Source organism: Grampus griseus (assembly GCF_964374135.1).
Source record: "Grampus griseus genome assembly, chromosome: 15".
Taxonomy (NCBI): domain Eukaryota; kingdom Metazoa; phylum Chordata; class Mammalia; order Artiodactyla; family Delphinidae; genus Grampus; species Grampus griseus.
Genome location: NC_139009.1, coordinates 25,281,788 through 25,309,532, shown reverse-complemented (window position 1 = coordinate 25,309,532; position 27,745 = coordinate 25,281,788). Strand labels below are relative to the sequence as shown.

General features: G+C 35.4%; 1 protein-coding gene across 1 annotated transcript in view; it reads right to left on the bottom strand.

Annotated features, from left to right (window-relative positions):
* The window catches only part of BIRC6 (baculoviral IAP repeat containing 6), a gene marked incomplete at its 5' end in the record, with an annotated part of 244,882 nt that overhangs the window by 118,132 nt on the left and 99,005 nt on the right, over positions 1-27,745 (bottom strand). The window contains 17 exon segments of the mRNA XM_082671758.1: positions 1,321-1,431; positions 3,801-3,927; positions 4,861-5,015; positions 6,638-6,754; positions 9,232-9,385; positions 10,030-10,163; positions 11,542-11,697; positions 12,322-12,505; positions 13,356-13,571; positions 14,371-14,502; positions 17,579-17,706; positions 19,110-19,247; positions 19,981-20,114; positions 20,631-20,850; positions 24,177-24,523; positions 24,870-25,078; positions 25,414-25,628. Coding sequence (XP_082527884.1) covers positions 1,321-1,431; positions 3,801-3,927; positions 4,861-5,015; positions 6,638-6,754; positions 9,232-9,385; positions 10,030-10,163; positions 11,542-11,697; positions 12,322-12,505; positions 13,356-13,571; positions 14,371-14,502; positions 17,579-17,706; positions 19,110-19,247; positions 19,981-20,114; positions 20,631-20,850; positions 24,177-24,523; positions 24,870-25,078; positions 25,414-25,628 — 2,877 coding nt within the window.

The window sequence follows — 27,745 nt, the reverse complement described above, 5'->3', positions numbered from 1 at the left end:
CTCATTCTCTATTTTCATCTGCCATAGATCTCCTGCCTCTCTCCTAGTTTGGCTGTGAAAAATACCTAGTTTTATGTGCATCTTATTCAGTATACAGTCAAGTGGAAAAGAAATAACTAAATGCTTACTGTCCTTTTGGTGAGCCTATTCTTAGTAATTATTTCCCCCTTCCAGAAATAAAGATCTATTTTTCAGGTAAATTTTAACACAGCCTTCTAAGGTAAACTGAAGCAAAACCTATTCATTTTTGCATGTCAGCTACATAAAGGTTGTATACTGTTAACTGATACACAGACAATGCACAAGTTTTCTGAAGTGAATAAAATATCCTTGAGTCAAATCTATCTTCAGTATCACATAGGGATGTTTTCAATCCCATATTTGGAAAATATTATATTCCAAATGAAAAATGAAGTAGCATTTTGATTCTCAGCAATGATTTTAATTAATACCTTTATCAATGTGACGATGCTTTCTAGTCAATGAAATTAAGCCCAAAGAGAATGGGGATGAAATCCACCCACCTGCTGTCATAACCTACAGATGGAATGAAGATTTCAATTCACAAATGGCTACTCCTTGCTCTCTAATATGAACTTGGATACCTACTTCCCAACAACCTAAGAATGTCAGATAAAATCTAGACCTAAATGTAAAGAGTAAAACCAGTAAGCAGTACAGAAGATAATGTATGAGAGTATCTTTGTGACTTTGAGATACAGAAAGCCACAGAAAGCACCAGAAGTTCCTTTCTTAAAAGGTTCAGAAATTAATTTTACTATCTTAAATGGGAAATAAAGGAGTGGGGTGAAGAAAGTAGGAAACTAATAGGACTTTAGAATCTGAGAAGAAGCGATTAGGTTCAGTGAATGTAGGTTTTAGATGTGAAAAGCATACACCGAGGAACCTAGTCATATACGTTCATGAATATTATAATGAATAAATCATTTTTAACTGCTAAGTTACTTTAAAAAGAATAAATAACCAACACAAGACATAGACTAACATTAAATACTTGACTTTGTACTCTAAGAGTAATCAATTTTTAAAAACTAGTAAAAGTTTTTAGAAGGTAAAAATATAATTTGATCTTGTAACTGTAGATAGATGAGAGTATATAATCAAAGTAAAGAAGCACAAAGGGCAAGATACATTAAGAACAACAACAAAAAGAACAAATTCAGAAGGGACATATTCTAATAAAGAATTTAATCATTTTCACAACTATATCACTTCTTGAAAAAATCTTTTTCAAGAATCTCATAGCAAGAATAATAAAGTATATGTCAGAGATTTAAAGGAATAAATATTTGGACTTACGATTAAGCTGCATGTTTGTCATGAGTGTTAGACTATGAAGAACAAGGCACCATGTCCGGAGCAAAGTATTGGGATACCACGCTAACACCGTGAGAAAGCTAGTTATTGATGCTACGTAGAAAAGAGAAAGGGGAAATTTTAACTCAGAAAAAGCAAATGTTTACTAAGAATTAAAACAAAAAGAATAAATTTTAAAACATGACATTATTTTTTTAAATCAATTCACTACCTTGTGTCCTCAAAACATATAAATAAAAGTTCCCCATTAAACATAACTAAAGCATTAGAGAGTCAATAACATTTTATATCTAAGGTTAAAGCTCATCCCATGACAAATAAAATAACATGTCATCACTATACATTTGTTGTCCTTTCCAAACTACAGGCATTTCTACTGTAACACAATTTGTGCTTTACTAAAAATCCTCACATTCTGCAAAGCCAAAAATTGAAAATAATAGGGCATATTGGAAAGACAGGGATGGGGTTGACCGTTCAAAACCAATGTAACTTCACAGAAAAAGCACAAACTAAAACAATAACTAAGTCACCTGCAAGGCCTAAATAAGAAGCACATGTGGCATGTGGAGAAGCCAAAAGTTATTAAAAATAAACAAACATAATACAGTGCCCAGTTTTTGCCCTTAAAACACTGTGTAGAATGGCTGATTCCAGATCTCAGGCAGGAAATATAGTTTGGAACACCTATGATATTAAAATCTAACAAAGATATAGTTGTGTATTTCACAAAAAACAAAACCAAAAGAATCTAATGAAGCATCATCTTACTGACCACAAACAGCATAATTTCAGCATCAATAAACATAATGATTGTAACAGAAACGTAAGAAATACTTTAAAATCATGAACTTATACAGATATTTACTAAGGAAACTAAGTGGTCATGATTATAGACTACTTGTGAACCAATTAGTTTTTAAATTTAATTTTAAAATACAGAAAATTTCTAGCATTTTTCCTGGCTCTATATAAAAACTGTATCTCCAAAGGGTGACATGATAGCACATGAAAGGAAGTTTCTCTTTATGGAAGTATTTCAGTTAATAAAAAAGGAATAACAAAATTAGACTATCTTCATTTCAAAACTTCCTGTGAACTGCTACTAATTCTAGGCATTAATCATTAGTGTCTATTAACAACATAAAAAAAAGACAACCTATGAAACTGCCTTAAAAAAAAAACCTCTGGGCTTCCCTGGTGGCACTGTGGTTGAGAGTCCACCTGCCAATGCAGGGGACACGGGTTCGTGCCCCGGTCCAGGAAGATCCCACATGCCGCGGAGCAGCTGGGCCCATGAGCCATGGCTGCTGAGCCTGTGCGTCCGGGGCCTGTGCTCCGCAACGGGACAGGCCACAAGAGTGAGAGGCCCGCGTACCACCAAAAAAAAAAAAAAAAACTCAAATCAGATTAAGCTCCATGTCTAATTACCAATTTATAGAAAGTAGAGAGGACATCATAGAGATACAATCACTAAAAATTGGGACCTAGGGAATCTTGAAAGACAAAACAACCAAACTTTGCAAGGGGATTTTAAAAAAAAAGACAGATTAGAGGAATTAAGAAACATAATTAATTAAAATGTGTAGACTCCATATGGAATCTATTTCAAATATACAAAAAAAATTCTGTAATAGTTTAAACAATTGGAAATTTGAATACTCACAAAATACCTGATGACAGTAAGAAATAATTACTTTTTTTACCCTTCTATTCACTCTTGTTTATGCTTAATGTTTCTCACAATAAAAAAGTTTTAAAAACTGATTGGAGTAAAATTTATAATAATAATCATTAATACAGTGAAACAGAAGGAAACCTAATAATTAAAGTAGGGCCAGCTCTTGCTGAGAGAATGCGGATATTAAGTAGGACCGTAAGCCAGTGTGGCTGTCACTAAGGCTGACAGACAGGCCATGTGAAGGCCATGCATGATGCACATCTCTAGAGAGAAAGCATCAGGAATAAATGATTTTTACTGTTCTTTAAATAGATTCCTATAGCCCGAGCTGAAAGCTAGTTCTATTCCTGTTGAAGGATATTATTCAAGTCTCACTATTCCCACATTCCTGCATTTGCCAAGAAAAAAAATGAAAGAACACAATTTCTACAAAAAATTGACATCCTTCTCCAATTTACCAATTCCCTAGAGGTATTTCACATTTTTTAAAAAAGACCAGTTGCAAAAGAACAGCCTATGAACAAGACAATACTTTAAGGAACTACAATGTAAAGACAAACAGAACATTGTAGATTTTATGTCTCTGTTATACACAGACATAATACAGACCAGAGAATAAGTTTTCTGTTCTCTTTCCTGCAAATTATTAAGTCAGTATTTTAAATATGTTTTTTTCACTACAACATTACAACCCTAATGACAAAGATTAGGTGTTAACCTAATCAATACCTTTTTAGATTGTTTATGCTACGTTAATAACTTTCCTTCTAATAAATCTTACCTTGATTTAATGAAATGACAGGTATTCGATTAGCATTATATAAAAAAATGTCTGCTCCATTTTCTTTGTTTCCAGACGAACTAGAATTCAGACTCAATGTGAGCCACAACTGGAGAAGTGATTCCAACTGAAAAAGAATGTAAATTGACAGAAAGAAAATGTACCTATTAGGAAATACCATCTAAGCAAAAATCTCATGTATGAATCCTTATGATTATGAGTAAATAATTTTTCTGTTAAATACTTCTTCTGGGGACTTCCCTGGTGGTCCAGTGGTGAAGAACCCACCTTACAATGCAGGGGACACGTGTTCGATCCCTGGTCAGGGAACTAAGATCCCACATGCCATGGGGCAACTAAGCCCACGCGCCACAACTACTGAGCTTGCGTGCCTCAACTAGAGAGCCTGCATGCTGCAAACTACAGAGCCCACTTGTTCTGGAACCCGCTCACCACAACTACAGAGCCCATGCACCCTGGAGCCTGTGTGTCACAACTAGAGAGAGAAAACCCTTATGCCACAACTAGAGAGAAGCCCGTGTGCTGCAATGAAGAGCCCGCATGCCACAACAAAAGACCCTGCATGCCTCAGCTAAGATCCCGCGTGCCACAACTAAGACCCAACACAGCCAAAAATAAAATTAAATAAATAAATAATAAAAATAAATGTTAAAGAAAAATACTTCTTCTGGTTACTTTCAATTCAGTTCACAAGCAAACACATCTTAAAATTCTAGATCAAATGAAATTTACCTGAATTAAAATTTATAATTTACCTAATATAAATGTTTTACTAAATTAAAAGACGTGATTCAAGTCTTTAAATGCAGGTGTGTGTATAATATGTAGTTGGAACAAAAGCAGTAAGCTTAAAATCATAAAAGTTATAAATAACCTATCACTGAGGAGCTGGGTTAATCAAAGTATCTCCAACATTTTTTCATCTGAGTATGACAAAGAAATCATCCCTCTCTGGTTGAGACTGATCTGCCCGTGTATTTTCATCTTTTCTAGGCTGGCAATAATGTCTAAAAATACACAATTTCTCCTGAAGTCATACCTGAACGTGATGGACTTGAAGCATGGAAAAAAGTTTGTTGAAACAAACATTTAACATTGGGACAGATGATAACTGTACAATGAGCTGGCTGGATTGGTTCACTGCTTGTAAACCCCCTAGAAGCGAATCATCTGTTCCAGTGGGAGACTGTGATACTGAAAATTAAACACAGTTATGATTTTATACACAAAGTATCAGGAGAAACGTTAACTAGTTATTAATATGTACAGGTAAGTCAAGGTATATTTTTTTAAAAATTAAAATTGCATTCTTTAAAATGGTTCAGCATTGTATTATTTGAAAACCTGTTTTTACAACATTACTTGAAAGTTCAAAAGATAATCACCACAAAGAGAAGCTCCCAAATTCACAGGACTTGTCCACAAAGGGAGAAGAACCTTACTCTCTATAAATTTTTATTTTCAATTTTTTCCTAATTAATAAGAGGGAGGAGAAAAGGGAAAGAAAAAAGAATCCTGCCTATTTCTTGAGAAGGTAGTTTTAGAATAACCTAGACTCTAATCCATTGATTCTCAACCTTGATAGCACATTAAAATTGCCTGGGAAGTGTTCAAAAATTCTGATGCCAGGATACACACACCAAACTAACTGAGTATATATTCATGGGGAGCAGAGAAATAAAGGGATGTTAAGAGAGTTTTTCATATATTTAGAAAGTTTTATATTAAAAGGAGAACACAGTTCTGCACAGGAAAATAATCAAAAGATAGAATATATCGAGAAACAGAACACTAGACAAATCTTCTCTTTTTCTCCTTTTTTATATACTTCCTAAGGCAAGAAATACAGAATGCAAACCAAAAGAATTCAATTTAACATAGGAAGATCTAAAAATCCAAATTTCTCTATTGAAATGGGTTGGGAACTTTACTTCATAGGAGAAGGACGTGATGTGCTTCCTAGGTTCTAACTAGTATCTCTACAGCTTTACTCACCACCATTACCCACCATGTTTTTATTTTTCTTGGCCTAAGAAAAATAAAAATATCACCATCACGTCAGCACAGCTCCTATGTTAAGATAGACAGGCTGCTATCTAACTATACTCACCTGACAGAAGGGGATCTACCCAAGCCTAGAACAACATCAACAGTCAGCAAACCATGTCCTAACGGCCAAATCTGACAGGCCACCAGATTCCGTAACACGGTTTCTTTAATAACCATGCCTATTCATTTAGGTATATATTGTCTACAGCTGCTTTCCTGCTACAAAGTCAGAGTAGACCTGCAACACACCCTGTATAGCCCCAGAAAGCCTAAAATATTTACTATCCAGTCATTTACTATAAAAAGTTTTTCTTCTTTTGCTGTAAATAATTAGGTAGTAAATCCTCTCAATTCTGTAGTTCAATCAGGCCCATTTGGCTATCTTCATTACCTAAGTCTTCCATCTTGGTCTTAAAGGAAGATAAAGATGTTACTATTAAGAAACCCATTTTATCATAAATTTGGATATAATGCAACGAACTCCCAGGCAGCGAGCTATGCAGGCTCCCCCAGGAATTTCATTAACCGCACACCACCACCATAACAAAAACATGACTCAGGTTTTTGGACTGAACTTATGAGCACTACATGGAGGTAATTTGTTCCCCCTCTGCTCTCCTGATTCATTAATCCTTTGTCTTATTTCTCAACTTCCTACTAACTTAGCAAGGGAGAATTTAAAAATCCATCCTTACTGAGTGCACCTGAAAATAATCAGGAGATGAACTGTTCATGGTAATTCTCTAAGAATGGTGACTTTTACTCACAGGTAGGAGATGTATTTGTTAATGCCTGTAAAATGGAATCTGCTTCTAGGGTTGACATCATTTTCAACATAAGTTCTGCTTGTTGTTCAAGTCCAACTTCTAGACGAGCATCTAGGGCTACAGAAAGCAATTAAAAGAAAAAACAAAACCTATTTGATAATTATTATTCACGTCCTACTTCCTACAATAAAACGTTGACATCTGAACCCAAAACAGGGTGAGTAGTGTATCTTCACATCAGAACAACCTGGCATGGGGTATCAGAGTTACAGCAGGTAACAACATCTGTGCAAAGGAGGCTAGAGATGGGAGAGTAGATATATAAAGAGAGGTAGATCAAGTAAGTGAAGTAATGATAATGGAAGCAAATAAATTAAGAATGATGAGAATCAGGTACCTCACTATCAGAGAAAAGAGAAATATGGAAAAGGAAAAAACTAATATGAAGCTTATGGAGTAGATTACTGTTAGATTAACTGATATATCAATGTGGACTCATGGCATTCTAGACGGATAGACAGACAAATATAGAAATAAATATAAACACAAATGTGTGTACACACTCCCTAGATTTATCCATCAAGAGAGAGTGTGGAACAGCCAAAAATTAACAGCAAGTCTATCTAGCACTCAAATCTTGAATTCTTAATCACATTTCTCCACTAAAAGGTTCTGAAATACCATTTTCATTCATGAAGTGGCTAACTCCCAGTCTGGGGAAGGGAAAGTAAATGATGAGCCTGGGGCATTTTGTTATGCCAGGAAACAGGGAAGTGTTCAAAGAAATATGAAGACATTTCAAAAAGACAGAGACCAGATTAAAGGAGATACCATGTGTCAAATCAGGGACATTTCGAACATCAAAATAAATAATGACAACATTGCGAATGTACTTAATGCCACAGAATTGTACACTTAAAAATGGCTAAAATGGGTCTTCTCTGGTGGTGCAGTGGTTGAGGTTCCACCTGCCAATGCAGGGGACACGGGTTCATGCCCCGGTCCGGGAGGATCCCACATGCCGCAGAGCAGCTGGGCCCGTGAGCCACAATCGCTGAGGCTGCGCGTCCGGAGCCTGTGCTCCACAACGGAAGAGGCCACAACAGTGAGAGGCCCGCATACCGCAAAAAAAAAAAAAAAAAAAAGGCTAAAATGGAAAATTTTATGATCTCTTGAATTTACCTCAATAAAAACAAGAAAATAATGATAACAAATTATAACCCACTGAATAAAATAGGAAACCACTGGTCTATTCAAAACTAAGTGAATAAAATAATAACTTTTTTAAAAAAGAATAGATTCCAAGTATTATTCTGCCACTCCAACCCATCAAAACTTTCTTACAAAAGAATAACTTTCTTACTTTCTTACAAAAGAATAACTTTTCACTGGAAAATATTGGTAGACATCTCCTTTATCAAGTAATTAAACTTAATGCCACCAGCAGTGGTCCAAATTAAAATCATGAGCCACCTAATAGGATGCAGTAAGAAAACCTGAGCAGTACACTTTCTTGATATTTATGCCAAAAACACATGACCACAATCTAATTGTGAGGAAATAGCATACAAACCCAAATTGAGGGACATACTACTGAACAAGTGTCCTATAATCATCAAAAGCACCAAGGTCATGAAAGTTACCTCTGACAAAGTGTGGCAGACTGAATAAGACTAAAGAGATATGATAACTACGGTTGATGCTTGAACAACACAGTTTGAGCCACATGAGTCCACTTATACATGGACTTTTTTCAACAACTATGTACGCACTATCCATAGTTGGTTGAATGCATGGATGCAAAACCTTGGAGACGGAGGGCCAACTGTAAAGTTATACACAGACTTCCAACTGTGTGGGAGTGGGTCCCCCACCCCCACCTTATTCAAGGGTCAACAGTAAATGCAACACACAATTTTGTACTGGATCATTCTGCATAAAGGGCATAATTTAGACATAACTGCTGAAACCTGAATGGGGTCTTAAAGTTACTAATGTTAATTTCCTGATTTTGATGGAATGTGCTTCCTGATGTGTTTATGTAGAAGAAATGTTCTGCTTTGTAAAACAAACAAAATAAAACAAAAAAACATCAGATTACCAACTTACTCCCAAATGGGTCAGGATAACAAATGTTCTCTGTATTAACTTGCAACTTTTCAGTAAATGTATGATTGTTTCAAAATTTAAGAAAAGATTTTATTTTTAAAAAAAGTTATATACTCTATGTGACTAGAAGAGTGCAAAAATAATACTCAACGTGATTTCATTCTGTTTACAAATAAAATATAAATTTATTATTAACAATAAAAATAAAAGGAAGCACAATTAATTAAAACCACCAGCAAACCCACACAACTCACAAATATATTTTGCAAAGTGTTATTCTGAGAAACAAAAAATAGACCATAAATAGAAGCTCTTCTAAACTGACTGACACACAGCTCTGAATGACAGTCACTCTCACGGCACCCCTGCAATAATAAACCCTCTCAGCAAACACTCAGGATCAAATTCTCAGGAGACAAAGAATACATAAATTGAGGACTTGTTTTAAGAATAGCTTATGCCTTAAAATATGAACACACACTTACCCTGAGACACTGAAACACTAACTGTCTGTGATCCATTCTTCTCTGTATTTGCTGGTGGCTTTGCTACAGGAATTCCAAGACCTCCTATGTATGGGTTGTAATTGTAGGTGCCATAATCAGCACCCCAATAGTCATACCATGTACTGCTTATTGGCTTAAAAGAATAGGAAAAAACTGTGGTTTATTTTTGCCTCTTCACGAAGAGTGACATATTATTTACATTACCTAAAGTCAAACAGGGCTACAAAATAAACGTTCTCCTTACCCTTTAAATTTCTAAAACATAATCTTAATGATTAAAGGAATGGTTCATAATATTCTCTCCATTTTATCCCAAAATCTAAAAAAACCTTATTTGTTAGACTCTGAGAGGTAATTAACATCTTTAATAAAATCTCTTACACACAAAATGAACCAAAATAAAGTATTAGGGAGGTATCTCCTTTAGAAAAAGTAGCAGCTAACAAAGAAGGAGATTCTGCAATGAACCCAACTTGGATAAGCTTAAATGCTGCTTGAAATGTCAACAGTCCATAACCATACCTCCCATGCTTATTAGTGGTTCTTATTATCATATAAGATAACGTTAGTGGCTATATTAATAAAATGATGTAAGTCCTCCGTATACTATTCCACTAGTTCTATAAAAAATCTACTATAGTACCTAGAGGAATTTAATTTTGAGTAAGCTAAATAATGGGTTATATTAGGTGTATACTTTCGTCTTTTAAGTAATTAATAAACCAGAAGTATAAGATGAAAGGTTTTAATTGCAAAGAATACTCTACTATATCGTACCTTAAAAACTTTGGCTGCAAGAGGATCCTTTTCCAAATCAATATCTAAAGGATCAATGTCAACTTCCATTAGATCCTGAAGTAGCTCAAGATCGATTTCTTTATCTTTTTCCAAAGAGGAAAGAGGAGGTGCACCTTCAAATAATTGAAAGTGGTTTTTTTTGGTGGAGTACATAACATAAAATTTAACCAATATATTGCTTTTAATTACAGAAAAAGTTAATTTACTTATACATAATATATATTTCTACTGATACAAAAATCTCTAAATTTTTATACCTGACAATTAAGCGTAAGTATGCAAAAATATCACCCTATAACACAAAATTAAGAACACCAGTGCAATAATATGTGACTTCCTAGGGAAAAAGACCATATGATTAATCCTTGTTGAATCAAGTTACATAAACTTTGTTGTTAAAAATAATCATTAACCATTTCTAGAATGAACAATGTTATTCGTTTTATTGCCTCAATATGTAATTCATTATATTACATCCAGTAGTTAAGGAAATAGTACCAGGTATTACAGTGAAAAGCAAAGATTTCAGTTTTAAGACTGCTATTCACCTTATTTTTCTATCATGAATTGGAAATGATTTTGCTCTCAGATGACTCCAAATTTTTAACTAGCCTTTTATGCCTTACAACTCTTATCTTCCTTCCCTTCCCACCCTCTATTATTCAACATATATTTATAGAATGCCAAGAAAATACTAGCCTGTATTAGGGTCTGAGTATATAAAGATTAATAAAACAAATGTCCACCCTCCAACAAATTAACAGAGGTTCAGAGGTGAGGGTACACTACAGAAATTAAACCAACTACAACGTAATAGGTGCTATCAGAGACAATCTAGAATGTAGGCAGTGCTGCAGGCAGCACCGATGGCAGTCTCCAGCATTGCTGGTGGTAATGGAAAAAGCTTCTTGGAGGAGAGCATGCTTTATGGGAATCTTAGATAAGAAGTTCATCATGCAAACTAGAGAAGAAAGTCTACTCCAGATAAAGGGACTATCAGACAGAAAGGATAAAATCATGAGAGAATCTAAGATTAAGGAATGAGACAGATGAAATGACCACAGCATTGCAAAACAGTCTTCAAAAGTAAGGAGTACACCACAAAGGACTGTACACGCTAAGATACACATTATAGTTTTTGAAAAGGCAGAAAACAAAGAAAGAAAAAAGAAAAAGAGAACAAGAGCCTTGCTATCTTTACCACTGTGTATCTTTAACTGTTTTCTAGGTTGTAATTCTTTCAACATAGCCAAATAAGACCATATCAAGATAACACAGACCCTGTGAAAGGATACCATTTTATTTTAATATGCATTCAGAGAATCAAAGCAAAACATACTTATCAGGAAAATAACTGATATGGTTAGTAAGGCCAAAGACCTAATATAAAACTTAACTTTATACTTCATTAATATTCTTAATTTTGAAACATGTTTCATTTTCTTAAAAAAGAGCTACAGATATTTTAAGTAAAAAATTTAAAGAATGTACCTGTTATATCATGTGTCAAAGGTTCATCTATAGTTTCCAGCAACTGAGCTGAAGACTGCTGCAGGGCGTCATCAGAGTCACCAGCTGTTGCACCTACATCATCACTCACTGTTCCTTCCTCCATGGCTTCTGCAGCTACTGGAGCCAGCAATTCTCCTGCAGGTAAGAAGAGCATCCTAACTGCTTTAGTAATTAGTAAACAGACATCCAAACCATAGTTTTTCATCCAGTATTGAGAATAGCATGTGTACTCTACCAACCACAAAAGATTCTGAGGCAAATGAGTCCACACCTACCCAAGGAAATGCTAGGGCTCACTGCATTACCTTCAAATGCTAACTAATAGCAAATACAAAATGTGCGATATGAACAAGGAGTTATTATAATCACTTTACACACATTAACTCACTTATTCATCAAAATAACTTCATAAGAAAGATACTTTTATTATCCTTATTTTACAGATGAAAAAACTGAGGAGCAGGGAGTACCTTCCTCAAGTGCACATAAAGAATTAGGAAGCAGCCCACTGCTGGTATTAATAAGGAAGCTGACTAGCTCCAATGTCCCTGTACTCTGTAACCTAACTCCTCCATAAAAACTTGCATTTATTACAAGTGTCAACATAATTAAACGCAAAAGTAATTCTAAATGGTTGCTACTGCCATACATGAAAGAGACATTTTATACTTTTGAGGAGCTCACAGTTTCCTTTGAAGATTAGTCAAGCAGCAACAAGCTAATTTTGACATACCTTATTAAAAATAAATCCTAACAAACCTGCTAAAATATCCTGTAGCATACAAGTTAAGGAATATTGAGCCCAAGCACCACCCCAAGATATATCTCCTCTATTGAAGTCAGTTCCAACCAAGAGTAATAGCAGTCTTTCCAGTTGGGGTTCATTCACAATCTCACACAGATGTATAGTTGGCCTCGTGGCATTCGCAATGCGTGCAAGAACCTGTAATACATTTTATAAAATCATACACTTAAATAGCAATTAAATATGTTTTTCCAAAAATAAAGCATTGAAGTAACTGCTTTCAATGAGATATGCTTTTGATGTCAAAATAATTATTTGATGTAAATGCAAAAGAAATGTAATTTCATGGATCAAATATTAAAATCCAGGTAAAAACCTGAGTTGAATAGTTTAAAATAATTTCTATAAGCAATGAATATGCTACAGGAAAGCTTTCAGGGCATTAATACACCCTTCACTGCTATAATCTGACACTCGTTTGTAGATTTCCTATCCTGATAATAATAATTTCCTATCCTAATAGACAAAAGGTAGGCTGTAGATAGACATACCCACATTACTTACATTTCAAATCTACATTAATCTAGTTTTAACTAGGTTAAAAATATACATTAGGGGCTTCCCTGGTGGCACAGTGGTTGGGGGTCCGTCTGCCGATGCAGGGGACACAGGTTCATGCCCCGGTCCGGGAAGATCCCACATGCCGCGGAGCGGCTGGGCCTGTCAGCCATGGCCGCTGAGCCTGCGCGTCCAGAGCCTGTGCTCCGCAACCAGAGAGGCCACAACAGTGAGAGGCCCGTGTACCGCAAAACATATATATATAATATATATATATACACACACACACATTAGGTCTCCTAAGAAATAAGTGCCAAAATATTTTTAAAACCTTTCAAGGCACATTAAAAAAAAAACTAAACTGCATAAAAGGAAAACCAGTGAAAGCACTTTTATTTCTCTTAAAAATCAATTAAAAACCGCATTTTTTCTTATTTCTTTTTCTTACTAAGTCTGTATAATTATAAATTATGTCTATTCGTTTACTTACCTTACAAACAAATAATAAGAGATCTGCATGGCATGTAAAATCCATGGAGAGGAGAAAAAGGACAAGTTTCTGGACTACTGAAATACAACGTTCATGAGCCAGGGTAAATGGAAGTGGTTCTATCTCTGGGCTTTCCTTTGTTGTTGTAACTTCTGTGTCTAAATTAGAACGAGACCACTCTGCTGTCCGACGTAATCGAATTAAATCCTTAAAGTGCTGTACACAGAAATTTACAATATTTAAACCACTGTTTATTGAATGAAAATTCTTGCAGTAAAAGTTTATTTATGACATGAAAATATTCACTCAGAAAACTTACAACTTCTAAAGAACAAAATTTTTAGGCAAACCATAAGCTTCAAAAAGTAAGACTATTAAAAACTATACTGACCAATATACCTCATGTCCTATTTTAAAATAAGGTATCAGATACATAACAGAATATCAGAAAGGTGAAGTTCTATAGAAAGGCTACAACAGGTCAAATCTAACATTTTAAATAAATATTACCAAAACATCTAAATATAATCATAAAAGGTGAATGGTAAAGAAACCTATATATACTAAGTACAGAGTATTAATTCATTTCAAACTCTGATGGAGTAACTGTAATTTCATATTTAAAGAAACACAATATGTAAACTTGGTTGCTACATATAAATGTTATCCCCCAAATTTAAAAAAATATATCATTATTTTTAAAAATTTTACATATAAAGGACACATTAGGAAAACCATATATTTCCTGAGTCCTTTTATCTTCAATTTACTGGAACACAATTCACTTTAGAAGAAATACACTATAAAAATACTTTAAGCCCACATTAATCATATATTTACTTGAGTTAAAAGCTACCTTTCCCAGAAAAAGTACAAGGAATAGATTTTTGTTGATAAGCAGAATAACAAGGTTTCCTGATCATTACTAAAAATACTTAACTATTCAAGTAACTTAAAATACTAAAAGGGAGAGTGACTTTTCTAAGATAATTACATTAAAAAGTAAAGATCATACCTTTGAGGTCGCCTGCTTTAATTTGGCTTGCTCTACCAGAAGTTTATATGATGATCCTTTGTTGCTTTGTATTTTTTCTTTTTCCATCTGTTCCACCAAAGCCTTCTGTTTTGCTTTTAGTAAGTTAAGTTGCTTAAAAAAAAAAAAGTTAATCTTATAGTTAACAGTGTTAAAAACAACAAAGTAAATTATTATACTCCTCAGAATCTATACATCAAACTAATAGAATAAGTAATTCTCTGAAAAATCTAGTTTAAACTATGTTGCTGATTTTTTAAAAATCACTTCCAAATTCCAAATAAAAGATCTCCCCCTGTTGTAATTAAGAAGTAATTAATTTCTTACCCATGGGAGAAGGGAAATAACTGGAATACTTTTTTATGTAAGCCACTAATGAGACTGACTGATGGAGTATTTTTTAAACAGAGGAAAAGAATTATTTTTAAATACATGGGGAAAATTCTTTTATTGTACAATATTCTTAGCTTGGCTTTTATGGGAATCTTCAAAAGTAGAACATTTTTTGGTATGTCTATGTTTTTTATTAATTAAAAAGTTTACTGCAGTAACTGTAAATTCACATGCAGTTGTTAAAAAATAATGCAGAGATCTCTGGTACACTTTACCCAATTTGTTGGTTCAGGTATCCACCACTACAGTTAATACTGTACACCATCACCATCACAAGGTTTTCTCATGTTGTCCTCTTATGCTGCCCGCCCTCCTCCCTCCTATCCTATCTGTCCCATCCGTACCCCTGGCAACCACTAGTAGGTTGAAATGAACAAATAGACCAACAAGGAGAAAAAAATTTCTGCCTAGAAAGACCTTGAAAATCTGCTGAATGACAAAACCACTTTGCCATATATCCATTATGCAGAACATTACTCTAAACAGAAAGTCACTAGAACATTATAGCCATAATTATAAATGCACAATTCAGTTAAGAACTTAATCTACCTTTTCAAGGAATATTTCCTAAATTTCTACTGTTGCTACATATTTTTGTTATCAGCAAGAAAAAGAACATTATATTATAAAGAAATATCCATTTGGCTGTTATCTCCATATATGAAGAAAAATATATCATAAATTAAAACCAGCATGCACGTGTATTAAATAATCAATACATGGTATGTGAATGTGAGAACAAATCAGTATTTTCAGAAAATTGTTCCAAAAGTTCTACAATTAACATATACAACAACTGCAATCAAGAAAAAATATAATCTTTATTTTGAAACAACCATAATCTTAATCAACAATTTATATTGCTATACAAAGACATTTTTTCCCTAACTATCTGAGAATAAGTTGGCAATCTGATGACCAATCACCCCTGAATACTTTAATGTGTATTTCCTAGAAACAAGACCCTTCTCCTACAAACCATAATACAACCACTAAAATCAAAGAAGTAACATCCATGCACTACTAACAACTAACTATTCCTCAGACCCCAGTTTGTTTTTTTTTTTTTTTTTGCGGTACGCGGGCCTCTCACTGCTGCGGCCTCTCCCGTTGCGGAGCACAGGCTCCGGACGCGCAGGCCCAGCGGCCATGGCTCACGGGCCCAGCCGCTCCGCGGCACGCGGGATCCTCCCGGACCGGGGCACTAACCCGCGTCCCCTGCATCGGCAGGCGGACTCTCAACCACTGCGCCACCAGGGAAGCCCCAGACCCCACTTTTAAGTTTTGCTAACTGTCCCAAAAATGTCCTTTATAATAAAGCATAAAATAGTAAAATACTGCTAAGAAAAATCCACTGGATCATTCTCTAGGTTTGTTTTCCATCTTCATATCCTAAAGTAAATACAGCAAATATAATCATTAAGTGCTCGATAAATTTTAGCTGAATTTGAAATTTTAGGTGATTATTAGTACCACCTAAAATTAGTTAGGAGTCTCAAATGGAAAAAGGAGTTGAGGGAAAAGCTTCACATCATTTTTCTTGCAAAAGGCCAATAGTTGCTCATAGTTGAAAAATTCAGTAGTAAAACTAAATAATTTATTGCTGAGTTCATATTTTTTAAAAAGCCCAAAAGCTTTCACAAACTTTCAGATCTTAAAGGCGTTCTTATAAAATCTCATTTCATCTTAAATCAATTATACAAATATTTTTAGATGACACACTAGGCTCTATACCGGGTATCAAAGATACAGTATATATTCCTGTATATACTGTAAGACAAAGAGGAAGACACGTTTTAAAATAAAGAACTGGCTCATAAGAATCTGACATCAGCTATAAACTCAGGTTAATAAAAGAATCCCAACAAAAAAGTATGATAAATATAATGAAAGGAAAAATATAGGGTACATGGGGAACATATTTTATGGGATAATAACTGAGAAACCAGGGAAAACGTCTTTGAGGAAGTGAATGTAAACTAACATGTGAAAAATAAGTTAGATTATCCAAGCAAAACAGTAAATTCAGTAGTTGGTGGGAAGGAGGGGAGGGATGGGGGATAAGCACATACTAAAATCCTGGATGAAAAAACTGGTGTAGGTGGTCCAGGAACCCACATTCAGTATGGCTAGACCAAAATTCAAACCTGAAAGTTAGATGGGCAGATGACAGATATACTAAAGCTATGTTAAGGAGTTTGACCGTCATCCAAAGTTCAACTGGAAACCACTAATAATTTAGAGAAGGAGTGATATGATTAGGTTTGTATCTAAAAGAACTCTGTAGGGGCAGCATGAAAAATGGATTGGACTGAGAAAGAACAAAGGCAGATAGGCCTTCTGACTAGGCAAATGACGGCTGCACTTAGAATGGTAGTAATAGACATGTGAAGAGGTAGACAGTTTTTTGTTTTTTGATGTGTACCATTTTTAAAGTCTTTATTGAATTTGTTACAATACTGCTTCTGTTTTTTTATGTTTTGGTTTTTTGGCCGTGAGGCATGTGGGATCTCAGCTCCCAGGGATTAAACCCACACCCCCTGCATTGGAAGGCGAAGTCTTAACCACTGGACCGCCAGGGATGTCCCTACAGTTTAAAGGACATTACCAAAAATCTGTAAACTACATATTGTTGTCATCTTACAAATAAGGAACTCAGACTCAAAAGTGTCAAATAATTTCCCTAAATTAACTAGTTCATTAAATATCATACCTAAGGTCTGATGGCAGGTCTATCTCATGCAATGTCTCAAACATTAAAACAAACCAAACAAACAAAAAAAATACTGAAAATTACCTGTTTATGATGAACTAGCTGCTTTCTTATTTTTCTGGAATATAATCTATCAAGGCTACTGCTGCCTTTGGAAGACCTATTTATGTTCTGGGTGTGCAGATTATTATTAATAAAACTCCACTGGTTACCTACAGGGCAAGGAAAAGTTGTATTAATAATTCTGTTAAATGTGATTTTAAAGTACTATTCACACCCAGAAAACATAAAATGATAAATGTGTCAATAACGACAAAGCAATTTTTAAAAAAATTAAGGAAACCATCGTAAAGAAATTGCTAAGAACATCTGACCTTAGAAAAGTTAACCTAGATCCTAAATGACTTTAAGACCACAGTTCTCTCTGCCTCCAATCCTTTCATTAACAGCCAACTTTCTCCACAACTGTTTAAAATTGATCTCTGTACAACACAACTTTGATAATGTCGCTCAACTGTAACAACAACAAAATGCTCACTATTGCCTATTTCGAACTCACATGCTTTTTGTACAGGGACCCAAAAAAAGGGATACTCAATAATCTGATTTAATGACTGCAAAAATAAAGTTGGATAGTTTAAAAAACATGCTGTGTAGCTCTACTTATTCTCATTTTGGAATGTGTCCAGATTATTCCTTGTCACTTTGCTCAGTTCAGGCTTAATCCCATACTTTAACCATCCTCAATGATTTTTTCATGTCTGCTTAACCTAATGACATCTTTTTCTGTTTTCTATTATCCCTTTGTCAAGTCAATTCAAATTCTTCAAGCCCTAAAAAAATGTCTTCTACTAATGTATTTCCATAATACATGAATACTGTAAATAAAAACTAACTCCTCCCATACCATCTGTTACATTCCAACTTTACAGGTAGTTGTATTTGTGTCTTAATTCTACATCCTATAACTGAGACATATAGCATTTGTTAAAAATATTCCCTGTACATGAAAAGAATTCCCCACGCTATTCTCAAACATAATGTGTACCATAAACAACTGATTCATTGGGCTGGCCAAAAAGTTCATTCAGGATTTTCTGTAACATCTTATACCTATAAAACATCTCAAGTGATCTTTTTTTAATATTATAATCCTAATAATGTATAAAATTCTAAGTTTTAAGGCACTTACTATCTGTATTTACATATTAGATGTAGCTACTTCATAAAGTCTTGTTAACTTGGAAGAGGAGAAGAAAATTTGTCTTGCACTTTGTCTTTCATTTAAAAAAATTTCTGTGCTTTAAGCTTATGGAGAAAGATTACAACTCGCAAAAATCTGAGAATTTCTATATCTAAGCATAAAAGTCATTTGTAGTTAATTAGTAGAAACATTTTATAATAGTAAATGGAATGATATACTAAACTAAATACAATAACTCTCCACAGATTTCCTTTTTATAAACTTCACCTATATGTATGTTATTCCTGGTAAAGTTAATTAATATTTTACATAAATTACATACAGCTGGAATCTCCAGGCCAATACCAGTTCTGGAAAAACTGGGTAGTCACTCAAAATCCCCACCAACAGATTATTATAAACTTCTGATACCTGTCATAAACCTCTCCCTGTCTTTACCATTCAAAGGTTTCTTTGCAGCTGCTGCTTCATCTTCTACAGTTGCCACATAATCCAGCAACCTGGACACCAGCATAACAACCCAACTGATCATGGGAATATCTAGTACTCCTGAATAGAAATGTGAGGAGAAAAAATAATCAGGTGACTCTAAGAATCCTAATGAAATCTGATAAAATAATTATAAAATTAAGACATTTTATAAATCCAAAACACACCATATAATTATGAACACTAATATTTATAGTAAGCCTCAAAACTGAAACCTATGGCCAAAAATGAAGTAACACATCAAATCAAATGGAAGACTTGACAAATGCTTCTTGGTACAAAAATAGATTCATAAGTGTAGCTTGAATCTAACAGGTAATAACTTATAAACTAGAAAACAAGGTATAAGAAGCTATTCCTCAACTTACAGGTGACTGAAATTTAAAGTCTCTCAAGTTATAATTCATACAGTTTTAAACTATGCTCTAAAGTTTTTATTCCAATAACAATTTTCTTGCTCAAATGAAGCTCATTATCCATGATGAGAACAGCAATGCTGCCTTAAAGCTTAAACACAAGAGTTTGATTTTATCTATGATAGTATAAAAACAACATACCCACAATAATTTCCAAGTTCAAAACTCACATAAAGAAAAGGTAACATTTTTAAAAAGCAGTAACCATGTGGCAGTCAATCACACGAAGGCTGATCATTCTAAAAAGTCTACATCATAAAAATATTAGTGTGCAGCAAAATGAATAGTAAAATAAGTATTTCAGACTAGTCATTTTATAAAAGCCGTATTTACAGGAATCTTACGTTTTTACTAAAGATCACTAATTTAAATAATACCTTCTGTCCTCCTATGCATGGGTAACTGCGGCTGAAGAGGTGACAGTAAATTATCCAACAGATTAAGTAAGCTTTCTAATACTCCACTATTACTAAGTGATCTCTGACCAATGCAGGAAAGTAACATGAAGACCCTAAAAAAAAAAAAAAAGATACAAATAAAATAGCCAATATGAATCACTTTAAGTGTTCATCTTAAAAATAATTCACTTTGTAATCTAAGAGAGTAATGATAGAATATTTGGTTATTAGTAAGATTTATATCTGGAAGTATAATGTTAAAATTAGCTCTTTTTCAGCTACTGCTTATATTTTCTAATTTTATCTAAGAAATCAACTAGAGAGAACTGTATAATAGACTCAAAAATATAAATTTGATACATAAAATAATATGATCTGATAGGAAATATTTGTAAACACAGATCTATAAACTCCACAGATTCAGTTAGGGGACTAAAGAATATAGTCCAGTTACATCATGTAGAATCTTCTTCAAAATGCCCTTCACTGGGCATCCCTCAAACTGTGAAAAGACAGGCTTTAGTTCATTTCTCCACACTCGGTATCCACGTGCACAAGATTTCCAAATCTGAACACTGCGGGAAGCATAAGTCACTAAGAACAAACTCCTCCAATATTTTCTGACCTACCTATCCTGTGGGAAGATGAGAAGTTGCTCTGAATTGTACAGTTCCTGAAGAACATTAGAAAGAAACTGGCCCCACCATCTTTCACCACCACAGAGTTGAACCAGGAGAAGACCAGTATGTAACCGTATCTTTGGGGTTCCACTGATGCACAGGTGTTTAAAAAGCTCTTCACAGGCCTGGGCATGGAATGTACTCTGCAAAACTGCAGGAACAGAGTGTCCTATTACAAGAAAGAAAACAGTAAAATTTCCTAGTTAAGAGCATGCTATAGTATCAACATCAGCATCCCTAGATAGGCTTTCCTCTTTACCAGCATATTTTTGGTCTATTTATTTTCCTATTCATTTATTTACTCCTTATATGTAGAATTTTAACTGTCAAATACTTGGAGAAAAGAAGAATTAGCAATTATATCAATTATATTTCTTTTTTTGTGGAGTTCAGTGTATCAGGTGGCTGTGTGTGCGTGTGTGCACATTACATCATATATAATAATCAAAAATAGCTCCTGGTTAGAAAATGACAGTTCTGTATTAGATTAGCAATTTATTAACAGTTTTCACTGTTGCACTTTCAAACATTATTTATTGTTTTGCTAGTAACACAATGATGTGACACATCAATAGCAGAAACTCAAGAAAAAAATCATCAAAAATCTATTTAAGAGATAGCCTCTCCACCAGAGGACAGACAGCAGAAGCAAGAAGAACTACAATCCTGCAGCCTGTGGAACAAAAACCACATTCACAGAAACAGAGACAAGATGAAAAGGCAGAGGGCTACATCCCAGATGAAGGAACAAGATAAAACCCCAGAAAAACAACTAAATGAAAATAGGCAACCTTCCAGAAAAAGAATTCAGAAAAATGATAGTGAAGATGATCCAGGACCTCGGAAAAAGAATGGAGGCAAAGATCGAAAGGATGCAAGAAATGTTTAACAAAGTCCTAGAAGAATTAAAGAACAAACAAACAGAGATGAACAATACAATAAGTGATTCCTACACTAGAAGGAATCAACAGCAGAATAACTAAGGCAGAAGAATGGATAAGTGACCTGGAAGACAGAATGGTGGAATTCACTGCTGCGGAACAGAATAAAGAAAAAAGAATGAAAAGAAATGAAGACAGCCTAAGAGACCTCTGGGACAACATTAAACACAACAACTTTCGCATTATAGGGGTCTCAGAAGAAGAAGAGAGAGAAAGGACCCGAGAAAATATTTGAAGAGACTGTAATTGAAAACTTCCCTAACATGGGAAAGGAAATAGCCACCCAAGTCCAGGAAGCGCAGCGAGTCCCATACAGGACAAACCCAAGGAGAAACACGTCGAGACACACAGTAATCAAATTGGCAAAAATTAAAGACAAAGAAAAATTATTAAAAGCAGCAAGGGAAAAACGACAAATAACACACAAGGGAACTCCCATAACGTTAACAGCTGATTTCTCAGCAAAAACTCTACAAGCCAGGGCTTCCCTGGTGGCGCAGTGGTTGAGAGTCCCCCTGCCGATGCAGGGGACACGGGTTCGTGCCCTGGTCCGGGAGAATCCCGCATGCCGCGGAGCGGCTGGGCCCGTGAGCCATGGCCGCTGAGCCTGCGCGTCCAGAGCCTGTGCTCCGCAACGGGAGAGGCCACAACAGCGAGAGGCCCGCGTACCGCAAAAAAAAAAAAAAAAAAAACCCAGAAAAAAAAAAACTCTACAAGCCAGAAGGGAGTGGCATGATATACTTGAAGTGATGAAAGGGAAGAACCTACAACCAAGATTACTCTACCCAGCAAGTATCTCATTCAGATCCCATGGAGAAATCAAAAGCTTTACAGACAAGCAAAAGCTAAGAAAATTCAGCACCATAAAACCAGCTCTACAAAAAATACTAAAGGAACTTCTCTACATGGGAAACACAAGAGAAGAAAAGGACCTACAAAAAACAAACCCAAAACAATTAATAAAATGGTCACAGGAACATACATATCGATAATTACCTTAAACGTGAATGGATTAAATGTTCCAACCAAAAGACACAGGCTTGCTGAATGGATATAAAAACAAGACCCTCCGGGAGGATCCCACATGCCATGGAGCGGCTGGGCCCGGGAGCCATGGCCGCTGAGTGTGCGCGTCCGGAGCCTGTGCTCCGCAGCGGGAGAGGCCGCAGCGGTGAGAGGCCCATGTACCGAAGAAAAAAAAACAAAAACAAAAACAAGACCCACATATATGCTGTCTACGAGAGACCCACTTCAGACCTAAGGACACATTCAGACTGAAAGTGAGGGGATGGAAAAAGATATTCCATGCAAATGGAAATCAAAAGAAATCTGCAGGGCTTCCCTGGTGGCGCAGTGGTTCAGAGTCCGCCGGCCGATGCAGGGGACGCGGGTTCATGCCCCGGTCCGGGAAGATCCCACATGCCGTGGAGCGGCTGGGCCCGTGAGACATGGCCTCTGAGCCTGTGCGTCCGGAGCCTGTGCTCTGCAACGGGGGAGGCCACAACAGTGAGAGGCCCGCGTATGGCAAAAAAAAACAAAAAACAAAAAAAAGGGCAGAAGACCTAAATAGACATTTCTCCAAAGAAGACATAAAGATGGCCAAGAAGCACATGAAAAGCTGCTCAACATCACTAATTATTAGAGAAATGCAAATCAAAACTACAATGAGGTATCACCTCACACCAGTTAGAATGGGCATCATCAGAAAATCTACAAACAACAAATGCTGGAGAGGGTGTGGAGAAAAGGGAACCCTCTTGCACTGTTGGTGGGAATGTAAATTGATAGAGCCACTATGGAGAACAGTATGGAGGTTCCTTAAAAAACTAAAAATAGAATTACCATATGATCCAGCAATCCCACTACTGGGCATATACCCAGAGAAAACCATAATTCAAAAAGACACATGCACCCCAATGTTCACTGCAGCACTATTTACAATAGTCCGGTCATGGAAGCAACCTAAATGCCCATCGACAGACGAATGGATAAAGAAGATGTGGTACGTATATACAATGGAATATTCCTCAGCCATAAAAAGGAACGAAATTGGGTCATTTGTAGAGACATGGATGGATCTAGAGACTGTCATACAGAGTGAAGTAAGTCAGAAAGAGAAAAACAAATATCGTATATTAACGCATATATGTGGAACCTAGAAAAATCGTACAGATGAACCGGTTTGCAGGGGAGAAATAGAGACACAGATGTAGAGAACAAATGTATGGACATCAAGTGGGGAAAGCGGCTGGGGGGGTGGGATGAATTGGGAGATTGGGATTGACATGTATACACTGATGTGTATAAAATGGATGACTAATAACCTGCTGTATAATAAAAATAAAGTAAAATTCAAAAAATTTAAAAAATAATCTATTTAAGAAAAACAAAAATAAGGGGAAAAAATGAATTAACCTAAAAACACATTACATAAAAACATCAGAAAGGATACCAAAATAAACAGAACCCAGGAAATATGAATACAACAAAACATGCAACAAAATCACATCAAATATATTTCCGGCCTTTTTAAATACTTAAGTCAAATACAAACCATTGGAAGAGTGAAGAAGGCTGAGCAAAGTGTCCAATAAATATCTGATGATAGTACGTAACTGCTCTGTGGAAGACGTCTGAATTAAATCTTTTGGGTCTGAAGTTTCATTCAACATCCTCCTACTTGCTCCAAGAGCTACTCTGAGCCTCTGCACTGCATTATGAGCCAAATTTAGTTGAAGCTGTAGCTGAATACAGTCCTGATAGGCAGAAAAGACCCTGCTGTCCTCCTCGACGGCCTTGTCCGGCTTTCTCAAAAAGTACTGTGCATTGTTAGCACTGTTGAGAGGAGGAAGATCAATACTTTGCAAAAGAGTTTCTAGTCGATGACAAGCCAAGTTATACCTGTAAGTAAAAAATAAACGAACAAAATAATTCCTGCAATGTTCTCTTTGACATACATGTACGAATACACACTAAAATTAAATCTCTAAAGCAAGTTAACACACAACCATTAAAAAGAATTAATCAATGTCAATTCATCAATTGGTAAGTACTAAAAAAAACAGAACCAATTATTTAATCACAATATATTAATGCATTAAACATTATTGTAACATGCTAGTGTCCTACTGCCTTTTTCTCTTTTCTATACACTTATGAAAAGTCATTTCTTGACAAGTATGTGGAAGACATTACAGAAAATATAGGGTTTCAATAAGACTAAAATATACTGCAATTTTCTACTAACCTGCACTGTATATCCTCCTGTAGAGCAACCATCATTGTTAAATGCTGGTCAATTTCTGGTTGGTTTGCAGATTCTCCCTCTCCCCTCAGAGGATCATGCATTAATTTCAGTTCACTCTCCCAAGGCAAGATATAGGTATGACCATAGTAAAATCCTAATGGGATTTTAGCTCTGGCATTTGTACTTCCATAGCGTCCAATGACAGTGATCTGAAATGAAAACTTATAAATATACATAACCACCCATCTACCACGATAAAAATCTGAGTCATGTATTTTAAAAGATAATTATATTATAAATTATAAAAAGATACTTTTGTTTTTATTTTTTAATTGAAGTATAGTTGAATTACAATGTTGTGTTAATTTCTGCTGTACAGCAAAGTGATTCAGTTATACATAATTTTTCCATTATGGTTTACCACAGGATATTGAATATGGTTCCCTGTGCTATAAGGATACTTTTAAATTATATGTCTGAATGTTTTCCATAACTTATCAGAAACATGGAAGGCATATCAATTCATTTTCTTGAAGTTCTTTACCTTCATGAATCTACACACTGGAGGTGGTATCAAATCATGAAGAATTAGTGAATGGGTGCTTATATCTGTTGCCACTACCAATCGCCTCCCATCAACCTCTTCTCCTAATGTCCAAATGTCAATTGACAAGGAGGCCAAGTCTCCACAAGTGGGAATCAATACGTCTGTCAACAGTATTGGTCTACCAAAATCCAAGGTCACAAATCTCCTTGCTCCTATGAGAGATAGAGAGCAACAGCTGACACAAAATACCATGTATCAATTAACCAAAAGACACACTCTGAAACAATCTGGAACATTCACCTTAAAATATGAAAGCAACTCACTAAACTACAAACAAGAAGAAATGTTAATAATTCTCATTCAAAAACTGTCTAAAACCTCAATTTATATTAGTTTGAACCCCAAGATTTAAGTAAAAAATATACAAGAATAAGTTTGTTACTATGAAGGCAATCAACTGTACATATAAGCTTATTTTAAAACTTTAGAGCAAAAAAAGGTAAATCAGCAAAAATATAGATTAATTCAATGAAGTACCTATCGGTTTTTCTTTCAGTCATTTGGTCTTTTAATTTTACAACTAAATGTATTTATTACTGATACCAAATTTTATTATTTGATTTTGGTTTTCTTAAGCCTTATTTAACATCTTTTGGAGTTGCATCTTACATTGGGGTTAAGATGTAAAGGACAAGCGTAAGGCTGAAATCCCATGTAGTCATTACTACCACACTAAAAAATCTCTGAGGAAGGTCCTCCAATGGAGACAGATAAAACTTACTTACAAACAATGCTTCCCTCCCATACTGACACATCACTGTCTCTCCAGCTCAGTACCAAATGAAGCAGAAGGCTTACTCTTCAGGGCTACGCTAAAGAGACAGTATGTCTTTTATGTGTAAGCTCATATATTAACAAAAGAATGATCTGAGAGAAACAGAGGAGCAGATTTGCATCTCTCAACTCACACACATTTCAGGAATAAGCTCAATTAGTGAAATAGCAGGCATTAATAAAATCCTACTTATTTTTCTTCTTTATTGTGTTAGGGGCAGATAGTAACCTTACCAGTTACATTTTACAGTGAAGGAACCCAACTAAATTTAACTTGTAGGACTAGTGCCATCTCCATAGAGCCATTTTAAGGAAAACAAGGCAGTATTTTCCTAAACAGAAAGACTACTGAACAAAAAACATAATTCTCCCCCCTTTAGGGGGCTTACGTGCCACAGTCGAGTCCACAGATAGAAAACCAAATCATAGTGTAAACAACTGCTGACATTTCATAAAGACTGGACAACAACGAATTTCAGTCTATATGCCATGAACACTAATTACTGTTACCAATGAATGATTAGTTGGGCAGAAAACAGCATGTAACACTTTAATTTTTAAAACTCTCTCTTCCAAAGAGGAAACAACCCACTGCAATAAAGCAAATATGGTTCAACTCTTCATATGATGAAAAGTGATACAGTATGCACTATATTCATGTTAATTCCTCCTATAAAACATACCTAAGGACTTCATTAAATTCTGCTGCTGTTCAAGCCCAGAAATAACATTTGGTAGGATAATAAGGCAAATATTGCCTACAGTGTATTAGTAAACATGCTCTAATTAAAAGCAACTATCCTGATCACAGGTCTGTAGCATATAAGCATGGTACAAGCCTAAGTAAAATTTGAACTATCCAGAGACCATGAAATGTTAGTAATCCTACTCAGTTATTTTAATTAGCAGTAATTTTGTCAGCTATTCTCAAAAAATGGTTCCAACATTAGAATGCTAGTCTTAATGAATACTTCTTTAAGCATAATTTTTAGTGTAATGGTAATTGATCAGCTACAATAAAGACAGATATTTATGTCAACCATAGTTCAACAGACGAGATTCTTTTTTTTTAATTAATTAATTAATTTTTGACTGCATTAGGTCTTCGCTGCTGCGTGTGGGCTTTTCTCTAGCTGCGGTGAGCAGGGGCTACTCTTTGTTGCGGTGCACAGGCTTCTCATTGCAGTGGCTTCTCTTGTTGCAGAGCATGGGCTCTAGGCACGCGGGCTTCAACAGCTGTGGCTCGTGGGCTCTAGAGCGCAGGCTCAGTAGTTGCGGTTCACGGGCTTAGCTGCTCCATGGCATGTGGGATCTTCCCAGACCAGGGCTTGAACCCGTGTCTCCTGCATTGGCAGGCAGATTCTCAACCACTGCACCAGCAGGGAAGCCCCAGGTGAGATTCTTATACAGAAGAAATCCACTGTTTGGATACAATTAATGAAACCACTCAGCAGCACTCTTCCATTCAACTTGGTAAGCACACAGCTTGAGCCTT